At 44.5% G+C, this 21,984-nt stretch overlaps 1 protein-coding gene across 2 annotated transcripts in view; it reads right to left on the bottom strand.

Moving 5' to 3' along the window:
* ptch2 (patched 2) overlaps window positions 1-21,984 on the bottom strand; it is a 142,605-nt gene that overhangs the window by 57,145 nt on the left and 63,476 nt on the right. Inside the window, exons 5-8 of one of the 2 annotated variants that reach the window (XM_072510730.1) lie at window positions 20,147-20,238; window positions 14,420-14,615; window positions 13,282-13,403; window positions 6,906-7,053 (exon numbers count right to left, since the gene is read on the bottom strand). In XM_072510730.1, the coding sequence (XP_072366831.1) occupies window positions 6,906-7,053; window positions 13,282-13,403; window positions 14,420-14,615; window positions 20,147-20,238 (558 nt within the window). Of the gene's footprint in view, window positions 1-6,905; window positions 7,054-13,281; window positions 13,404-14,419; window positions 14,616-17,640; window positions 17,863-20,146; window positions 20,239-21,984 lie in introns of those variants that run through there. The other variant, XM_072510731.1, reaches the window with a different exon arrangement.

Here is a 21,984-nt window from a genome sequence, read left to right as displayed (position 1 = left end):
TACGCAGAAGGTCCCAGTGAGTTGGTTGATCTAAACCATAGTAAGAGCTGATATGTTCCAATGGACCTCAACGGGTGCGGAAGGAGGGCAAAAGTCAGTCATCATTCCCACCACTGATTGAAATGCAAAGAATCAAGCTGAATGATGTCCATATGTGAATTGGTGAGAATTTCGCCCCAGGCTGCCAATATTATCTGAGAAGAGGACACGGGGGCTCTTTATGGCATACTCACTGCCTCCTTGGCTGACACTGCGAGCTCACAACGGACCATGGATTAACTGGGGCAACTTCCTGCTCTACATATGACCCAGTAATACACTGCGCATTGAATGTACCCAGGTAACTATTGTGGAAAGAAAAATGTTTTTCCAAGGGCAAAAATGGTGACACAAATTTTTTGAAACATCAATAAAAAGGTGAATAAGAATCATGTTCCAAAACAAAATGTCCAAATTAGTCTTACAATGATTCTGTTGAAGAATCAACCATTCCGACCTGGTCTTTCACGAATAGTGGTGGAAGTATTATTTTGGAATCAAGGCTCTTAACCAAATTGTACTCGCCTGATGAGATGTGCGGCAAAAGCACATTTTTATGTTTTTGCACTGAGAAATATAAGCTGGAGGAGACCATTCAGCCCTTCGAGCCTGCTCCAAAGAATCTCGTTTGAAAAAATGGAAACAATTAGGGAAAATCTTGAGATCAAATATTCACAGACTCCTTCAATTAAATGGGCTGCATTTAAAGCCTTTTCCACTTTGGATCAGCACCTTGGAATACCCATGCTGGTTTATTTACTCCACTCCATTGGGTTCCCAGAATCAACTGACTGGCCCAGAGAAGACACTTCAGTCTGGTTGGCCTTTTGCTGATTGCTTAAGAGTTCCATGTGCAATGGGCTTGGAGCCTGGTCTTGAATAAGACAGGAATGCGAAGGGGGGGAAAAAAACTGAGCAGTAAATACCCAGGAGGATGAATAACTCAATAAAAAAATCTACAGCTGTAGCATACGTAAATGAAAACTGTGAACAGCATATAAAGGACTGAATGATGTCCAGGTTAGTTAATGCTAGGGTGCCACGGTGGCACAGTGGTTAGTACTGCTGCCTCACGGCGCTGAAGACCGAGGTTCGATCCCGGCCCTGGTCACTGTCTGTATGGAGTTTGCACATTCTCCCTGTGTCTGTGTGGGTTTCACCCCCACAACCCAAAGATGTGCAGGTTAGGTGGATTGGCCACACTAAATTGCCCTTAATTGAAAAACAGTATTGGGTAATCTAAATTTTAAAAATAAGTTAGTGAATGCTTTCAATTTGACCAAAAATAAAATTTAAATCTCGAATTTTCAAAGCAAATCAGAGAATGCCACAGTCCGGTGGAGCTTCCCATGGTTTCATCTGATTATGATGTCTTGTCAAAAGAGGAAGTAGAAACTTGAGATATGGCATGGAGGGATCCTATTTATTTGACAGGGTTTGTCCAAATTTAAGTTCTTGAAAATCCACCCCAGTGATCTTTCTTTTTCTTGGGGTGCTCCTTTTAAATGTGTACTTATAAATTATTTTTCGCTCTTGACAGCTTAGAATAATGGCTGCAGATGCCAAAGATCATTATGGTCAAAGGTCAGGTGAGATCACATAGTCTCCAGAGAATAGCAAAGTTCCTGTCATTCACCACCTAAGCTGCCACGGCCAGAAGGACTACAGCCTTGGGATTCAGTCAAACATCTTCCACGTTTGTTATTCACCCCATCACGACCCAATTCCCTCTACAAACAGGCGCTTCGTAGGCCTCAGGTCTTCTTGCAATCAGCATCTGGGTGTCAGTTATCACCAAACAGCTTGTTCCCATAACTCTCCATCTTTCAGAAACCCAGAATCTGACTCCATGTACTATACAGCTGCAGACTGATGGAAATCAGCCTGATAAGTAATTCCAGCATTTGCAGAAACAATTCTCCTGCACACACTGGAATGGATCCAATAGAACGGGAAAAAAGCATGTTTGTTTTACTTATTATTTTTTTTTAAATCCTTAAAATATTTTCCCATAGAAATGAAACCCTGAAGCTCACTGGGAGGCGTTTATTAAACTGAGCCAACCTGTTAGTTCAATCTTGTACTCTCAGTGCTAACACTTACATTTAGTGTGCTCAGTATAAACATTGTGCACTGTACAACTAATAATAAAGGTCAACTCCTGGTGATGTGAAGTTTTTCTGATGTACAGTGACATGGCTTCTAGTGAGTCACATTTTACACCGATAAAAGCCCACACATTAAGAATAACTCCAATAAGACCCGATTTCTGCTTAAGGACCAGTTTGCTCTATGCATTTTAAACATAAGTTTGGCATCTAATAAGCCACTGTTTATCAATTTCTCGCATCGTGCTCCTTTTTGGGAATCTTCTATCGAAGACCCCTGAATGATACCTTGCCCAAATGGTCACAATGAGTCCAGACAGTGAGTGCCAGGAAACTATACCACTGTGGAGGGCTTCAGAACAAAGTATAATTCTGTCTTCACCCATTGTGCATACCTATACACTTTTCAGCAGGGGTCTCTCAATGGAAGGTTGTGGCTGATTTTGCCACTCCAAACGGAAGGATACAGAGGCTAACGTCCCAGAATACCTTTTCGACACCTGATTCTGGTTCGCTGTCTAACACCCTCCCCTATACTCTACCATTGGTGACAGACTTTTCAGGCACCATGCCATTGCATTTTGGAATTCTTTTCTCAAATTCTTCTGTTTTGTTACCCCCGTCTCAACGTTCAAAAGCTTCCGTAAAATCTGCCTGTTTTGACCATGTCTTTGGGTCTCTGCCCATAACTTCTCTCCATCTTCCTGCTCACATCTCCAGATATCCCAGTAAAGCATCTTGTTTCATTATGTGAAATTTTTTTAGAAAAAAGCAATTTCTTCTTGTTGTGTCCTGGCTCAAGCCAAGTAACTTAGTCACAATTGGGAATTAATAGTCAAATCTTCTGACTTGTAAAGGTTCAGCGCCACACCACATATTTTCCCATTAGGCCGCTGGCCAGTCCTTCTCAACTAGGCTTCTCGATGACACTAAACCCAAACTAGTCCTAGCAGAGGCATTAAAGAACCCTTTAGTTGTATTCAACCACTCTTTATGGCATTGTAATAACCTCTCTGATGCTGCACCATCCTACCAGTGAAAGCTGAGTTACACACGACAGTCCTACAGTATAGGAGGAGGCCATTTGGTTCATCACACCTCAACTGAAGCTATCCCTATCTTTTCCTGTATCACTTTATATTTCCTTTTTTCAATATATATCCAATTCCATTTAAATGGAATTTTGTTAGCCACTTGTGATAAAGCATTCTATGTTCTTAATGATTCACTGAGCTGAACTTTCCTAAATCTGTCCCACGAGGGATGGGTAAGTGCTGGGAGGATGGTTACCCTCATGTGAGAATCTAGGACCAGACGGCATAGTCTCAGAATAAAGGGGTGCCAATTTAACATTGCGATGAGGGATTTTTTTCTCTGAGCGTTGTGAGTCTTTGGAACTTGTTGCCACAGAGAGCTGTGGAGGCAGAGTCCTTGGGTATGTTTAAGACTGAGATAGATAGATTCTTGGTCAGTGAAGGAATCAAGGGTTATGGGGAAAGGGCAGGAAAATGGAAGTGAAGCATGGCAGATCAGCCATTGAATGACACAGCAGGCTCGAGGTGCAGAACGGCCTACTCCTGTTCCTTTTTTGTTATGGTCCTATGGTCCCAGTGGCAGGCCTTTTCTTCAGCCCTTGTGCCACCTCATCCAAAGCCCTAAAAATGCAGTGGGCATGGAAAAATTGGGGACAACTGGATTGTTAACAAGTTTAGCTTGTCTTTTCATTTAAAAAAAATAAATTTAAACTGCCCAGTTCTTTTTTTTTCCAACTAAGGGGCAATTTAATCCACCTACCCTGCACATCTTTGGGTTGTCGGGTTGAGACCCACGCAGATATGGGAAGAATATGCTAGTTTAATAACTTGTTAATTAGTAGTTCCAAAATGGCGGGACGGCTGCCAATTCGGGCGCCTGCTTGTCTTCCATAATTTGGAAGACTGGTGTGATGATATCATATCGCCAATCCAACGCTATAACACCCTAATTTACATTCACACAGGGTAGGATAGCCCGCCCAATTTGTGAATATAAAATCCTGCCTGGTTTCTACACACTCGACTTCCCCAAAAAGTAAATTTCATATTTTGAATATTTGTAATACTTCCATTATGTATTTAACTGTTTGATACAATAACTTATAGAGCACTGAATGGGTGGCAATGACCAACTGCTCTCTATACTTTAGTCTAGAGGGTCTTAAAAAGCTATATTTTGGTAATTTCTAGATATCATATAAATCCAGAGATTAAATTACAGCCATATACACGCTGTCTGCCACAGCAGCGAAATCCTGTTGCTCCATTGGTTTGGCTGGTGGCCAATGTTATCACTCTAACAGACTCAGCAATCCCTGATCTATGATCCAAAATGTGCCTAATGCTGAGCAGCACTTCTTAAGAATAACTGGTATTTTAAACAGCTTATTAAAGAATTTCTCAGCATCTCCTTCTGATGAACAACTCACCATTTACTATAAACAGAACAGTACAATGCTTTTCTGTTGTTCTATTTTGCACCAAGACAATCTACTTAGACCTCTGCAATATTACCTGACTTCAGGCCTTCTCAGCTGTTGAAACCCTCATCATACATTCATTATTTCTGGACCTGACTATTCCAATGCCATCCTGGTTGGTCTCCCACATGCTCTCCTTCGTAAACTTGAAGTCATCCAAAACTCTGTTGCCTGTGTCTTTACTTGCGGCAAGACCCATTCCCCAAACAGCCCTGTGCCGGCTGACTTTCATTAGCCCCCAGTCAAGCCCCGCCTTGATTTTAAAACTCTCAGCCAGCCCCATAACCCTCCGAGATATCTGTGCTCTTCTGATTCTGGCCTCTTGTGCATTACTCAGCTGCCTAAGCCCTAGTTTCTGGAATACCCTCCTGATACATTTTCAATCTCTATCTTTGCTTTCGTTCTTTCTTTAAGGCGCACCTTAAAACATAAGAACATAAGAACTAGGAGCAGGAGTAGGCCATCTGGCCCCTCGAGCCTGCTCCACCATTCAATGAGATCATGGCTGATCTTTTGTGGACTCAGCTCCACTTTCCGGCCCGAACACCATAACGCTTAATCGCTTTATTCTTCAAAAAACTATCTATCTTTATCTTAAAAACATTTAATGAAGGAGCCTCTACTGCTTCACTGGGTAAGGAATTCCATAGATTCACAACCCTTTGGGTGAAGAAGTTCCTCCTAAACTCAGTCCTAAATCTACTTCCCCTTATTTTGAGGCTATGCCCCCTAGTTCTGCTTTCACCCGCCAGTAGAAACAACCTGCCCGCATCTATCCTATCTATTCCCTTCATAATCTTATATGTTTCTATAAGATCCCCCCTCATCCTTCTAAATTCCAACGAGTACAGTCAAGTACAACGAGTAAAACTGACCTCTTTGACCAAGCTTTCATTGATTTCGGCTAAACATATGTCTCAGTGATATACTTTGCTTTATAATGTTCTTGTGAAGCATGTTGGGATGTTTTATTGTGTTAAAAGAGCAGTATAAACATAAGTTGTTCTTGCCATTATCATTTCATTCATTGCTCTCAACCCAAAGCTGATATTGTGGGTGGAGCTATTTATTTCTTTTAAATAAATTTAGAGTACGCAATTCATTTTTTCCCCCAATTAAGGGCAATTAGCATGATCAATCACCTACCGTGCACATCTTTGGGTTGTGGGGGCCTCTATCATACTCTCAGGCAGTGCATTCTAGACCTTAACCACTCGCTGTGGGAAAAGGTTTTTCTCTCATATCACTTTTGCTTTTTTTTACAGCTTTCTTTAAATTTGTGCCCTCTCGTTCTCGACCCATTCATAAATAGGAACAGTTTCTCCCTCTCTACTCTGTAATACCCCTCATGATTTGAATAACTCCTATCAAATCTTTTCTTGGCCTTTTCTTCAAGGAAAATAGTCCTAACTTCTCCTATCTTTTTTTTATTTTATAAATTTAGAGTACCCACTTCTTGTTTTCCCAATTAAGGGGCAATTTAGCAAGGCCAATCCACCTATCCTGCACATCTTTGGGTTGTGGGGGTGAAACCCATGCAGACATGGGGAGAATGTGCAAACTCCACACGGACAGTGACACGGGGCCGAGATCGAACCTGGCTCCACAGTGGCAGCAGTGTTAACCACAATGCCGCTCGACTTAGTCACATTTTAATGACCAGGAAGCCAGTGGTAGGAATAATAAAGGATTTATTTAACGTAACATAAAGTCTGCTCACGGCAGTAATTATTTACACTTCACAGCCCCCGTTGGAACAACCAACATGCCAGACCCTGCTTGAGTCGGCTTTTGTGCTCGATCCTACGAGCCCCAGCTGGGTGGGCCTCCACCCACGACCGGGGAAGTTCGTATTCCACGGGCCCCACAGAGGATCAATTCTGGTTTCCCCATGGGCCTCGTGTGGGTTTGTACACACCTGCACACGCAGGTTCCCTCTGCTCCTCCATTCCCTTTAGAGGGCCACCATAATCTGAGCCCACCACCTTTCAACAAATCAAAAATGCCAACGATGAACAAACTCTGTGAGCAATTAGCAACATATGACAAAATGGGTTGTGGCTTCATTCTCATTAAGATTGCGATGGCCCATTGGGTGACCTCAGCTGCTTCCCCTCCAAGCAAGACAAGCTCCTCACAAGCAAGCCAAGCTCCTCACTTGTGGGGTCACTTTTGTGTTTCATTTCCTCCACTATGTAGCATCATGCCAAAGAAAGAATAGGGCAGAGCACTTTGAGAAATACCTCCACAAATCTCCGCTGCCAGCTTTCCAGGATAGCTGTTGCCTTTTCCTGGTTCCAGTTGATGTCATGGATTTCATAATCATCCTTGAAATGTTCATAAAGTTGCTTTGGGCTCATCAGTAGATACATGGTCTGGAGAGCTTCCGCACTTCAGTCAGGGAGGGAAAGGATAAACAAAGTTTGTTTTTAATAAACATATATATTCCATATTACTGTCACAAGTAGGCTTACATTAACACTGCAATTAAGTTATTGTGAAAATCCCCTAGTCGCCGCATTCCAGCGCCTGTTCGGGTACACAGAGGGAGAATTCAGAATGTCCAATTCACCTAACAAGCAAGTCTTTCGGGACTTGTGGGAGGAAACCGGAGCGCCCGGAGGAAACTCACGCAGACATGGGGAGAATGTGCAGACTCTGCCCAGACAGTGACCCAAGCCGGGAATCGAACCCAGGTCCCTGGTTAGAAAGTACGACTTGCATTTCTATAGAGCCTCGGGATGTTGCACAGTGCTTTCAAACCAATGAAGTATTTTTGAAGAGCAGTCATTGTCGTAATCAGCAGGGAAGCCATCATTTGTACTCTATGCTGGGTTGCAATGATTTGGAGCATGTTTAAAATGAAGACCATATCGCTGGGGAGAGAGTGCGATTAACTGATTTCTCTGTTAATAATGTGGATATGAGGAATATTTTGATATCAGAGTCAAGGTGGCCTTAAGGTCAAGCGATTGCCCTGCATTTTAGGAACAGTTCAGTAGCAGTGGTGCAGTGCACTGGAGCTCCAACATGACAGCACATGCCACTTATGGTGGTCTGTGGCGTGCAGAGTGGGAGAGAGCTGTCAGGATGCTTCCATACAGGGTGGGAAAGAAACTGGGCAAATAGTCATTCATATGGATGCTTTCACTCATTCAGTTATAGAGGGGTAAAGATCTGAGTGTGGGTTGCCTGTCCTTCCCTCTCTGCTCTATGATGTGGGAAATCAAGAAGAAAATATACATTAAAAAACACATTCCCTGGTGGTTTTGTGAGTAAATGCACTACATATTATAGTACCAAACCAGATGTTCCACACATTCTGTGCTGAGCTAGCTCACATCAACTGGTACAGGATTGGAAGCTCTATAGCCCTTGCGCTGTGAAAGGGAGAAATCCAATTCTGATCCCTATCTGCTGATACATACAAATTAGGAGTAGGCCATTCGGCCCCTTGGGCCAGCTCTGCTATTTGATAAGCCCAAGGGTGATCTGTCTGTTGCCTCAACTCAACTTTACTATCTACCATCTTTGACTTCCTTGGTCAATTAAAAATCTATCTAACTCAGCTTAAAAATATCCGATGACCATCTTGCTACTGCTCTCTGGGGAAGATGAATTTCACGGATCAAGACTTGAAAAAGATTCCTTCTATAATAATAATAATCACTTATTGTCATAAATAGGCTTCAATGAAGTTACTGTGAAAAGCCCCTAGTCGCCAGATTCCGGCGCCTGTTCGGGGAAGCCGGTACAGGAATTGAGCCCATGCTGCTGCCTTGTTCCGCATTACAAGCCAGCTATTTAGCCCAGTCCATGAATAGGATGGGAATAGAGGGATACGGACCACAGTAGTGCAGAAGGTTTTAGTTTAAACAGGCTTCATGATCGGCGCAGGTTTGGTGGGCCAAAGGGCCTGTTTCTGTGCTGTATTGTTCTTTGACATATGAAACACAAGAGCCATGGGAAAAGAGCACCTAGCAAAGCTGGAGGAGGTTCCAAAATGATTTTCTGATCCAGGTGTCCATTTCAAATGAGAAAAATGTGTGTTTCAGGCAAGCAAAGTGATCTACCTAGGGTACTGAATCGGTAAAAATGGCCAATGGAGAATAAATACAAGGCCATCAAAGAGGCATCAACCCTGCAAAATACGACAGAATTAAAATCTTTCCTAGGCTTAGTAAACTGTGATGGGAAATTTATTCTAAGCTTGGCCACTTCATTGTTACCCCTGCTCACACTGATTTAAAAAAGCACCAAAACTGGTTGTGGCAGGTGCCACAGGATGAAGCCTTCATGAAGGTGAAGCAGCAGTTATTATCATCAAACATCCCGGGCGCTATTCTCCCCCCCCCCCGCCCCCCACGCCGGGTGGGAGAATCGCCAGGGCGGCGCGCGAATCGCGCCACGCCACCCCGACCTCCGCACGTGATTCTCCCACCCTCCCCGGAAACGAGCGGCGCGCGATTCGCACCGGGCCGCTCGGAGAACTGGCGAGCGGATTCTCCGGCCGGATGGGCCGAGCAGCCGCTACGATACGACAGGTTCCCGCCGCTAGTGCTGTCCACCCCTGGTCGCTGCTGGCGGGAACTCTGCGGGAATGCTGGGGGGGGGGGGGGGGGGGGTGGGCTGGGGGGGGCTGTGCTGGGGGGGGGGGGGGCTGTGGGGGGGGGAGGGGGGCTCCTTCACCGGGGTGGCCTCCGATGGGGTCTGGCCCGCGATCGGGGCCCACCGATCAGCGGGCCGGCCTCTCCCCCCCCCCCCCCCCCCCCCCCCCCCCCCCCCCCCCCCGGCCTACCTCCTTCCGCGCGCAGCCCCAGAACACCGGCCCCATGTTGGTGAGGGGCTGGCGTGCGTAAGACGTTCCCCACGCATGCGCAGGATTGGGCTGCCCCAACTGGGCCCCCTATGGGGGCCAGAATAAGTCGTACCCGGGCTCTGATCGCGCCGTTGTGAAACGTGACGGCGCGACCACTTGGCCTCCATATCAGAGAATCGCCCCTCCCTGCTCATTACAACCCAAAGAAAGGAACGGTATTAACATGTGATGCCTCTCCGTATGAAGTAGGGGAAGTCCTTTTGCATTGATGGGACAATGGCACAGATAGACCTATAGCATTTGCATCCAGAACTTTGGCGGACATGAAAAGACGCTATTCTCAGATCAAAAAGGAAGGATTGGCTGTTATATTTGGGGTGAAGAAATTCTGCCCATATGTTTATGGTCAACATTTCACAATTGTAATAGATCAGAAACCTCTGCTGGACTTTTCAAAGAGGATAAAGCGATTTCCCCCATCGTCTCAGCTCGGATCCAATGTTGGGCATTATTGCTAGCGGTCTACAAATACTCTCTCAAGCACCACCCAGGAACACCTATTGCTAACACAGATGCCCTGAGTCGTCTCCCACTGCCCACAAGCCTGACCTCTCTGTCGGCATTAGAAGAAGTCATCATGATACTTGTCTGTATCCGCAAAGCAGATTCAAGCGTGAACCCAGAAGAACCCCACACTGGAAAAATTGCACTATATGATCCTCAATGACAGAATCCGAGGACACTCCATGGACATGAAGCCATTGCTCACTAAACGACAAGAGCTGAGTGTAGAAGATGGCATCATCCTGTTGGGATCCTGAGTAGTTGTCCCCCGCCCAGATTGATCTCCCCATAGGCTTTGTAGAATACGTGTTCCTGTGGTGAGCGAGTGGAGGCCCGCCCAGCTGAAGCTCATTAGCGGGATCTTTAAGCGTAGCTCCCAGACCCTGACCGGCAGATCCTGATAGTCCTGAGCTGGCACATTTTGTTTTGTGTGCCGCAGTAGCGACTTGATTTTCAGTTTAAAATAAACCAGTTTGGCCTTTCACTCTGTGCCTCCTAGAATTATTATCCTGAGCCTTAAATTTTAGACATAGGTCAGGCAACCCAGAATAGCCTTGGGCAACATTGGACCAGGAAAGTAGGATTCCTCCCATCACCAGAATAACATAATTTGCTGGCAGCTCCAGCATGGAAACTTCACAGGAGTGGAGTCACAGGTGCAAATCCAGTTTGTGCTTTCAGCTACTGGGCAGCCTGTTGGTTGGCACATTGACAATCATAACTCAAAGAGCAAAACTAGGATATCATAAATCATATCACAAAGTAATGTTTCCAAGTTGTTCACGGCCTGTTTAAAGGGATTGTGCCACATCCATGGAGATTTCCCAGGTCACATTTCTGGGCAAAGGACCAACTTTGTTGTAATCCCATTCATTTCAGGCAGATTTTAAATAGAAAAATAAACAGGATCAAAAAATACTGGGATTATATAACATTCCATCCAATTTTTTTTACGATTTAAAGTATTTCCTCTTTATAACTTGAAATGATCGGTGTTATTTTGTCCTGTCTTTAGATTTCTCTATTACCAGAGCTGCACACTACTCCCCAGGCAGCCATGGAGTTGGGCGGGGAGGTTAGCTGCCAATGTCTACCAGTGTTCTTTTGAAGAGGTTGCCGCCCAATTCAAAAGAATTCCTGAATACTACAATGTGAAGTAGCTGAATTGAAATGATCACTGTTATAAGATCCTGGGCGGAATTTACCAGCTGTTCACGCCGGAGGGATATTCCGGACCCACCTACGGTGCACCCCTGCCTTGAGTATCGCGGTGGTGAGGGGTGTATTCAACGGGAATTCCCGTTGACAACGGCAGGACCTGAAGATCCGCCTCTGCCGCTGAGAAATGACAGGTTGCTCGGTAAATCCCGCCCCCAGAGTTCATCTGACTTAATCCCAGAGGGGATTACCAATTTTTTCAATTCCAGAGGGGATCAACAGCCTTTCCCAATCCCAGACCTTACACAATCCGTGAGGATCATTAGCTTTTCTCAAATGCAGTGGGTTGAATAACTTCTCTTCTGTGAACAAAAGGCTCCCATTAGAATTGAAGATATCTCCTTTTCTCCAGGCTGGGATCCTGGAGAAATCTCTGAAGAATTTACAAGGGAAATTGGGGCAGGTGCTGCTGAAGCCCTTTTACAGGTGCCAGTTTTCTGATTACAAGATGACTCCAATCCCACAATTTTGTCTTTGGGAACAAACAGCCAGGAGTACCGCCTGCACACCTTCTGCTATCGCAGTGGGAACCCTAGGCCGTGCATCTTTATTTATTTCCCAGCTCCTTTGTGTTGGCAGGCTCTGTATCTCCTTTTTAACATACCCATTCTAAATGACATTAATCGGCACTCGGAAATAAAGTGGCCGAGGATATTAAAAGTTAAAATAATTCCTTGATTTAAAAAAAAAAGAAGTTATAGTGGTGAGTGAGACTGCCTCTTTGAAAGAGAATGAGATCCTTTTCTTTAAAATCATTCCTAATGGTGAGGCTCCTTTTTTTTAAAACAGGGGCTCTAGTGATGAGACCCTCCCTACTTTAAAAGGGACCTGATGGTGAGACTCGCTCTTTAAGAATGAAAGAGTGATGTAAGAGGCAGGATTATATGACCATCCACTTACTGCAGCTGGCAACAGCAGAGATCAGGTCAAAGGGCAGCACTGATTGCCCTTGCAAGGAATTCCTTTGCAATGTGGTTACTGGAAGGCAAATCAGCCTGATTTAGACATTAACCCCTTCAACACCACTTGGGGCCAAAACAAAGCAAGCTCACATTAACAAGAATAATAATTCTGCGTTTGGCGCATAACGACACAACCAGCCGGTTGCTTCTATTCGGCTAGTTTTCAAGTGGTATGTTCTTCAGGATGTCATCAAAGTGGGTGCAATGCCATAGGGCAAGGTCTGATCAACTAATAACCTGGCAAATTTAACAGTACCATCCTGAAACACCCAAAAAATGGGAAGGGCACAGTTTCACTGTTGTAGTAAAGAGGACACATCCTTTCCTGGATGATCAGGCGGGCAGTCATCCTGGAATTATTATGCAACCGGCCTGCAACAAATGCATGGGGCTTCATTCTGCACAGGGCCATGTTTTGGTGGATCAGAATGCTGCCATTCCAAAAAGGGCATCTACCTTGTCCACCTCTTAACATTTTGCTTCACAGGTTAGTTACAAAACAGAGCACTTTCAAGCATTCCACTGTACATTACCCTGCAATTTCAAAAGAATATCATCGACTTCCTCATTGTGACACATGCTTTTCTCATTCCAGCCACTCTCACAGCAGTTGACTTAATTCCCAGCAGTTGTCACCCATTTAGACATGGGGCGTCATTCTCCCGCCGGCGGGAGTCTCCGTTTTGCCGGCGCCCGGGGGTTTCCCGACGGCGTGGGGCTGCCCCACAATGGGAAACCCCATTGACCGGCCGGTGTTATGGAGACTCCCGCCGGCCGGTCGGGGCAGAAATGTGGCGGGGCAGGTAGGAGAATTTCGCCCATGGTTTTGTACTGCAAGCGCAGGACCACTAGGAAATGGCTGGAACCTCCTGAAATATATTGAGAGGGTGGCCCAAGGAAATCCACCCCTGTCAAACCCAGCCTCTTATGAGAGAAAAGAGACTTACATATAAAAAGTCTGGTAAGGATTCAAATTGAAGCTTTAGAGCTCCAACTAATTTTGCCACTTGGGCCTAATTCTAATTCCTTTAATTCTCCTTCTTCCTCTTGCCTCACCTCAGCAGTACATTCTGGGAATCTTTCCTCACACCGCCCAAAATCAGCTCCTCTTGCCAATGCATAAACTTCTTTGAGAATCCATGGCAGCCTCCAGTTAATTCTGTGGGAATATTAGGAGCCTGTAACAATATAAAAAATATGCTTAATTTACATGTGGTAACTTGGTAATGATAATAATCGCCTATTGTCACAAGTAGTTCAATGAAGTTACTGTGAAAAGCCCCTAGTCGCCACATTCCGGCACCTAGTAGCAGGCTCTAATTTCAAGCAAGGTTCAGTGCGAAGGGAGGCACCACAACTTCTCTGAAAAATGTAAGTAGATACCTGGCAACTTTGCTACTAACCAATAGGCGGAAAGTCACCTTGATTTGAGTGGCCCCTGTCTTTAGAGTCACAACGGTCTATTCCAATACCTCTTCTGAGGACCTACATCAAGCATTTAGTGAAGTGAATGAACAATTCAGAATTGGTGCAGGTTTCTATATGGACCCTTACCCACAAGAAACTCGGTTTAGACTGTTTCAAACGGGGTGGCATGGCGGCACAGTGGTTAGCACTGCTGCCTCATCGTGCTGAGGACCTGGGTTCAATCCTGGCCCTGGGTCACTGTCCGTTTGGAGTTTGCACATTCTCCTCGAGTTTGTTTTGGTTTCACCCCCACAACCCAAAGATGTGCCAGCGAGGTGGATTGGTCACGCTAAATTGCCCCTTAATTGGAACAAAAAAAGATTTGGGTGCTCTAAATTTTAAAAAAAAGATTGTTTCAAACATGAGCTTGTTAGAAAGAGACTTCCACTCTATCAATCTTCTCTAAAGGTGCACCACCTCCCGCCACCAGGAAATGCGGGGCTGGGAGCCCGGAGAATCCCGCCCCCGTCTTTTAAGATAACAAGTCAAATTAATAAGGAAGTCACGGTGAATGTTGGGATCCTCTGCAGCTAAAAGACACAGTGGCCCTAATTCTCTGAAACTGCAGGGCAAATTCTGCTCCTCTGCATTTGCATTGCTTTGTGCACTAGGGCTGTTCCCAAATGGCTGTATTAGTCGTGACATGTGCAGCTCAGCACTGCAAGTGCTGAAGACCAAAATTTACCTTGAGGTCAAAAGTACAGAAATAGATTATCAAAGGGCTTACCTCCAGTGATTTTTTGTTTTGGGCAGTTGTAGGGCATTCAGTGTCAACTGGTTGTAAGCAAGGTCTATCCATATAAGCATGTCCTACTTGAGCCTTATCTAGCATTTCTCTGAATCCCTCCAAAGATGTAAATTGCCCCAGTTCATCCAGGAGCTGCACAGGGTCAAGGTTCATCCATTGAATATCTGGTTTTCCACTGTTGAAAAAAAAATTAATCCTTAAATTGTTCATTTTCGCTAAACTGATACATATTCCCTACCTCCAATTGATATCAGTGATGTACAGATCTGAAGTAATCTGTAACAGGAAGTTAGGAAACAGGCTGAAGGAGCAACTCTGCAATGGTTATATAAATTACTGGCGCCGCACAGGTTGAATTCTCTTTACGTCTTCAATCAAGTTAAATGGGACAGCTCATAGACAATTTGTTGCATGCTCAACCAATGGGCTGAAAGTTCAGAATGCAGCCTTGACTGCCAAAGTGAACTTTGATGGTTCTTATAAAAGCCAGTAGATGGAGTGCTGCACTGAGTTTCATGGAGGACAACTCAAAGACAGAAAAAAGATTACTCTTCTGAAAACACAGTGTTATCTGCATTGCAAATAATATTAATCGTGAGACTACTTATGCTTTTCAGTTAAGAAGACACATCATCAAACCAATCTCTATCCTCACTTTGTGGCAATGGATGTAAAACGCCTGGTTGGTGTGTGTGTGAGGGGGTTCTGATGGTCTCCAGTTTTGGAAGGAGACCATCAGATCCCCAAGAAAATGTTGTAAACCTAGGTCTACTAGGCCGCTGTCTAATGTGGGAGATTCCTGGTTGCCTTGTATGGGGCAGAGTAATACTTAGGGGGAAGAGGAAATGTGGGTACTGCTCAAGCTCGAGTGGGACTTGGCGTATCAGCAGAGGCTGACATGCTGTGTGAGCTGAGATATATTAGCATCCACAAGTTGTGTGATGCTTGGTGACCACCCACCTTACAGGTAGGCAAGTAGTGAAGTTTTTGACTAGCTTTTGCCCATATCCTATCAAATAATCCATTTGGATTCTGGGACTTGCTCTCACCTGCATTCAAATGATATTGCTAGATGTGGAATATGTGGCCAGGAGTTACAAATTCTGTGCCAAGTTTTTTCAAAGATTCTGCTAACGTTGCTTTTTTAAAATTTTCCAATATAACCAAGCAGATGTTATTTACACAGGGGGTCTCAATATTAAGGATCTCTTTTGCCGTCTGTTTCACCATCGAATGCTTTTTAAAATAATTTTTCTGTCGGACTGTTGATTGCTTACGTGGGATAATGCTATTTGAACTGTGAATCAATGAGAGGGTGCGTGTGCTGGAGGAGTTACAATGCGAGACAGTATAAGGGAGGTGAATTAATGAATCCTCATTAACCTGGAGAACCTTTGTGTTTTTTATTGTTTTATCTGTTGACATTTTAACTGCGGGCATTAAGTCCATTACCTCCCCACTGTCAATTTTACTGATGATGTTATTCCACTTAAAGTTTGAATAAAATTACCGACTGCCCAAAACACCGACAAAACAAACATTGCAGAAAGAAACATCACTGATAATCATACATTTTTTTAACTATTCAATTTATACTGATGAGAGGACTCCCTCTTTGTGGAAGTGATGCTATTTGTTTAAGTTACTGTGCAGACGATTTCCTCTGTCCACTACTTGCAGTGAAATCAAAAACATATGGATGAAGAATGCATTTATAAGTTGGTTACAAACAGCAATCAGCAGACACTCCCCCCGCCCCCCCCCCCACACACGCCCCACGTCATTAAGGTCTTCAGATCGCTTCAGTTATTCCACTTTTCTAATGCTCGCCTTAGCTGAGAAGGCCACTCGACAGGTAACTTCTGGCAATGGAAACTGTTTAGCCTGAAAGGAACCAATCCACATTCACTTTCTAAAGACACTACGCACACTGTGTCATTGATACTTTCCAGACTCTCAAGCTACTCCACCACACCTGCCCCAACCTTCACAGAAGGTGGGCAAATAAATTGGGAACTCCACAAATATAAATATTCTTAAACTTAAAATGTTGTATTCTCACTTCTAATCCCCCCCTACATACAAATATTATAAAACACATAGAGGTGATCTGTGGGTAAGTACTTCCTATTGACAATACTTACCATGGTGGTACCTTCTCCTTTAAGCCTATATCATTGCCAGATGCAAAGTAAAAGACCATGTATTATCCTATTATGGAGGAACAAAGTGAGGGAAAGCCTGATCAGGTCGCGGTGCCCACTCGTATTTCTTAACTTTGTGCAGTGAGACATGACAATTACTGGAGAACTCTCAAATGTCTTGATATTACTGCCGTGCGGTTTGTCCTGGGTCATTTTAAATTTGAGCAATGAGTGAGTGGAAGAGGCAATCTCCTCCTCTTCTGACTTGACGACATTGGGTTAATTATTGAGGTAAATCTGTTTGTTAAAAACTGACTAAACTGTAATAAGAAGCAACCTGCGAACGAGTGAGAGGAACAGGCAATTCAAGGAGACTGCAAAAGGCTGCCGTACACCTGTGAGCTTTACTGTCTGCAGGCTTTACATTTCAGGGAATAGGGTCACTAAACTAATTAAAAATCAATAAATTAAATACATCAAAAGAAAAAAGAATCTTAATATAAACACAAATAAAACATTAACAGAGCTATATCTCATCATTCAATATTAGCAAATGTGCTTTTATGAAATTGCCCATCCAGTATTTTAAAATTAATATAACTGAACAGAGGAATTTCATATAGATAGACATGCTAATAATTCCCACAGCACAATATCACCCGTTAGCAGCTAAGAAGAGATGCATGGCAATCGCTGAACACTAGGAAAAAAAATTATGAAGTATTTTGTTATCTGATGTGGCAAAACATTAGAATCCTTTTCCCACCGTTTGTGCTTCTTTAAGGAAGGGATTAGTGTCGTCCTGTTTAAGATCTCAAGCTCTGCCTGTATTAGGTGATATTTTAATAAACCAATTTTCCACAAGTAGGCACTCTCCAACTGCACATATCCAGGCTATGTGTCAGACCCGATCAAATTAATTTTTCATTAAAGGTCTTTCCTCTAAATAATCAGATTACGCCCCACAAACAGAGCCTTGCAGTCTCCAACCCTGGCTGCCACTCTCGATTGTGTCTCTCCCCCTCCCCCATTGTGCTCGTTCCTCCTCCCACTCACCATGTAACAGCTCTCTTCTCAGCCACATTAAATCATTAATCTCTTCATCTGTAAAATATCCTTTTGTACGGTTTTCTCCCGCCACCACAAAGAGTGTCTTTTTTTCCGCTTTCTCTCTCTCTCTTTCTTTCTTCTCATTTCAGTGCATTCCAATACCCACTGCTGCTGCCAGCTCATCACCATTTCGGAGCTCAACGGAAAACTGGATTCGGGGAGGCAGGATAGAAGCGGTTCCTATATGGGAGCTCGCACCCTCCTCCCCAGACTGCCTTGCTCCATTTCAACAAGACCTAATAAAGTTCTTCAGAACTGTCAGGTCTTTCTTGGGTTCTTTGCTGGAAGTGGGGTGGGGAGAATGAAGTCAATCAATTGCTCTTTTTATTTCAGGACTTCCTGTAACATTTAAATGAGCTAAAATGCTTGGTGACTCAAGTAAATAATATAAAATGTTACTTTGATGAGCAACAGAATACCAGACACCGCAGTGTGATTTATGCTAGTATTCTAAGCATAAAGTGTGCAAAATAAAAGAGTGACGTCCAAACACTTTCACCTCACAAGTGAGATCAGGCAACAATCTTAAACTTGTTTGTACCATCTGCTTTCATTTAGTATCTAATTGTATCTTCTTTTTTTCATAAATTTAGAGTACCCAATTCATTTTTTCCAATTAAGGGGCAATTTAGTGTGGCCAATCCACCTACCCTGCACATCTTTGGGTTGTGGGGGCGAAACCTACGCAAACACGGGGAGAATGTGCAAACTCCACACGGACAGTGACCCAGGGCCGGGACAGAACCTGGGACCTCGGCGCTGTGAGGCCGCAGTGCTAACCACTGCGCCACCGTGCTGCCCATCTTATTGTATCTTAAAACAAATGAAGGCAGGACGATATTTAGAGAAAGAGAGGTGTTTTACTGCATTTCTCTGCTGCCAGTGGCTGTCAGTAGATACCGAATGGTGGCAGATTCAGTGACGAAATAACTCTTGGTGATGTCTGCACAAGAGAACTGACAATCTCTGACATCATCACCACAGGTTTAAGGTTCAGCAGCAAACAACTAGACAACTGAATAAGTCAAACTCTTGTTTTACTGCATAGAACTTTGAGCGTTTATGGGCAGTTTGGGGATTGAATTCTGAAATACCGTTCCTTTTTCCGTGAGAAATGTTAGCCAGCGGTCTTGCAAATAATCTATGACACATGGCAATGAAATGCTACTGATTACAAGCAATGCAATGTTTCAATCTTGGCCATATGTCCATAAGGGAAATTTGTGAAGAAGTGTGTTTTCTTCAGATGGTTCCTTAAATAAGATTTTGCTGTCACCTTAATGAGATCGCCTGAGCTTTAAAGCGCCGTCCAAGCTGAAACCAGAACTCCACCTCTTTGAAATGAAATGATAAAATGTGCTTTTGATATTGGTACTCCCTTGCTTCATTCATTAGTTTTCCTTTTTTCTGTTTTTCAGTTGGCTTCTCAGAATTAAAGTCTGCCTATGATCTTGATCCCCCCCGCCCAGTGGAGGAATCTTTTAAACAAATGTCGGAAAAAGAGTCTTGAGTATATAGGGACATCTCAAAAAGAAGGCAAGGGGGAATAAAAAGTCTAACTCTGGCAGAACGACACTCCAATAATTCATGAGCAAGGCATTGCATCAAGCTAGCTCTTTCTGATTCCCACATACCAGCGACCCCTTCTACTGCAACCAAAGAGAGGTTCCTTTATCTCCTATTTCTTGCTTGAGTGAGTCTTCTCAAGCCCTTTTGTTTTTCTACTTTTGAGAATAGATTGCCATTCTTTGTTCTCCTTCTTTCTCTCTCTCTCTCTCTCTCTCTTTCTCTCTCGCGCTCTCGAACTGGCTGAACTGAAGCGGAAGCTGACGGCACACACAGACTAACCAGCAATGAAGAGGAGGGAGTAGGGTGGAGTTTGGAGGGGGGGGGGGGGGGGTGAGCTGTGGAAACTTCTGTGGTTCGGAAGGAGAGAGGAAGCAAACAAAAAAGATGCTAAATATTGAAAGTGTCACACATCCACTGTGATACGTTTAAAAAGACGCATTTGAGAGAGAGTAAGAGTCAGTGCCGGTTTTACACCAAAGAGAGTAAACAACAAAAAAAAACTGTGAAAAATCTTTCAAGAATGGAATACTGTCAAGTGAGCTGATTTTAATCAAAAGAGGGCCTTTTTCTTCTCTGGGGCATTTTTCAAATAGGGCCCGTGGCATGAATAATGTGTACATTTTATTTGTTGGGCAACTTGCAGCAATAAGGCTCAGATTAGCATGAGAATAACTTCAGTTACCGTCTGTTGACAAAGAATTCCCATGGGTCTCTCTGCTCTGCCTGACAAGTAACCACATCGCAGAGGAAGAATGCAGGCCATTGTTCAGCCCCTCACCACTTTAATTCAGACCCAAAACTTGGGAGAAATGTCCAGTGTGTCACTTTTGGAGTATCAATCCCTAAAACCCCAAAACATAGTAATTAACTCAGTCGTACTTACGGTAGGTAAGCAGAACCTCCTTGAAGCCTGGCACCATCCCAGAAACAGTCCAGGGGAGTTAGAATAACACAGGGAAAAAGCTTCTCAATCATCTAGACAGCAGAGGGAAAGTAAATGAGCAAATATTCTACATTTCCACCATAAGCAAAGCAATAGAAACAGAAACATTAGAAGAAAACAATTTATTTAGACTTATTTTGATTGATGATCTCCATTCATTTGGGTCTATTGTTGAGGCAAAGTATGTTTAGTGACTGGGGGAGGGGAAGTACATTATACTGCCCATAGTGCTGGTGGTATGTACATTGGTAGACTTGGTTTAAGGTGATGGTGTCATAGCGCTATCACAGTGCTAAATCCAATCTCAGTAGCTGATGACTGAGGTTTGGCGGAAGGTTTAACCTGGCCAACTCAAGTTTGGCTAAGATGATTAATACAAAGAGATACCTTTCCAATGAAATGATAAGTAATCCTTCAGTGTCTCACTCAAAATAATCATTGTTCATGTGTGGTCCTGAACTGTGAAATGTCAATGGGCTATTTAATCAGAAGATCCATCACAGGTGAACCCGATCCTAACCTCGCCCATGGACTTGCAACTCAGCAGGGGACCAACGTATAACAATCATCCCGGGCTGATTTTCCCCACCTTCCTCCAGGTGCACTGAAGCTGATTGAAAAACGATTGTGGTATCGGTGGTGGCAGAGACTGAACACTTGGCTGTATTGGTTAGCTCCTGACTCCACTGACACACAAAGTGGTGCATTTACCCACAGCCATTTGGGGAGCTTGCATTTTAACAGAATCATTTGTGACAGAAGGAGCAAAAGCCCTAAAAGTTAAATTTTTAACTGATCACCATAGGACCAGAAAAGAGCTGCAGAGCTCCTCCAAGTCCCACAAGGAAGATCCACGACTCTGCTGCCCTAGACGTGCCACTTCTCACCTGTGAGACCCTCTCAGACCCAGAACGAAGAACACCCCTCTTCCCCCATCCACCCTCACCCTGTGTGAACTCACTGCTCATTGGCCACAAGACAGCTGCCCCTTAATGCCCACTTCCCACTTTGAACACGCAGTTAGCTAGAAGAATATGAATAAAGCCAACTACACTCTTCAGTATCATTGCAAGACGATTGGCAAATAACACATTTATCAGTGTGCTGGGTGAAATTCCTTTACTGACAGAAAAGGGTAGAACTGTCACTATCCTCTTTTACTGGGAAAGCAGGAGGCAGTCACTCTGCACTCGCTTGCAAAATGCAGAGACCCACAGGCTGGAATTCTCGGAATCTAATGATACATCCCATGGGCCACAAGGGAGATCCTTTCAAGTTCCCAGAAGGCTCTTGAGCACAGTCTTTAATACAATCCACCACTGAGTTTAGTGCACCTGCTTATAACCAACAATTTCTGCTCTTCAACTTCTAGACCAGGGGCGCGATTCTCTGCTCCCGCGCCGTTTCAGAGAATCGCCTGGGCCGCCAAACATTCCCGCCACGCCGGTCCGACGCCCTCCCGCGATTCATGGAAGCGGCCAGATCGGCACAATCGCGTTTTGCGCGGCACGGTCCAGTGAATCACCCGAGACAGCCAAAATGGCGATTCACCGGTACCCCCGCGATTCTCAGTGCCGGATGGGCCGAGCGGCCTGCCCAAAACGTCCACATTTGGTCGCTGCCGGCGGGGAACAGCGCGGGGAACGCTGGGGGGGGGGCGGCCTGCGGGGTGGGGAGGGGGGATCCTGCAACGGAGGGGGCCTCAAATGGGGTCTGGCCCGCGATCGGTGCCCACCGATCGTCGGGCCGGCCTCTCTGAAGGAGGACCTCCTTTCTTC

The sequence above is a fragment of the Scyliorhinus torazame genome, chromosome 7 (genome assembly GCF_047496885.1).
Source record: "Scyliorhinus torazame isolate Kashiwa2021f chromosome 7, sScyTor2.1, whole genome shotgun sequence".
NCBI classification, from domain to species: domain Eukaryota; kingdom Metazoa; phylum Chordata; class Chondrichthyes; order Carcharhiniformes; family Scyliorhinidae; genus Scyliorhinus; species Scyliorhinus torazame.
The sequence above is the reverse complement of the archived record's forward strand: the minus strand, read 5'-3'. Positions and strand labels throughout refer to the sequence as shown.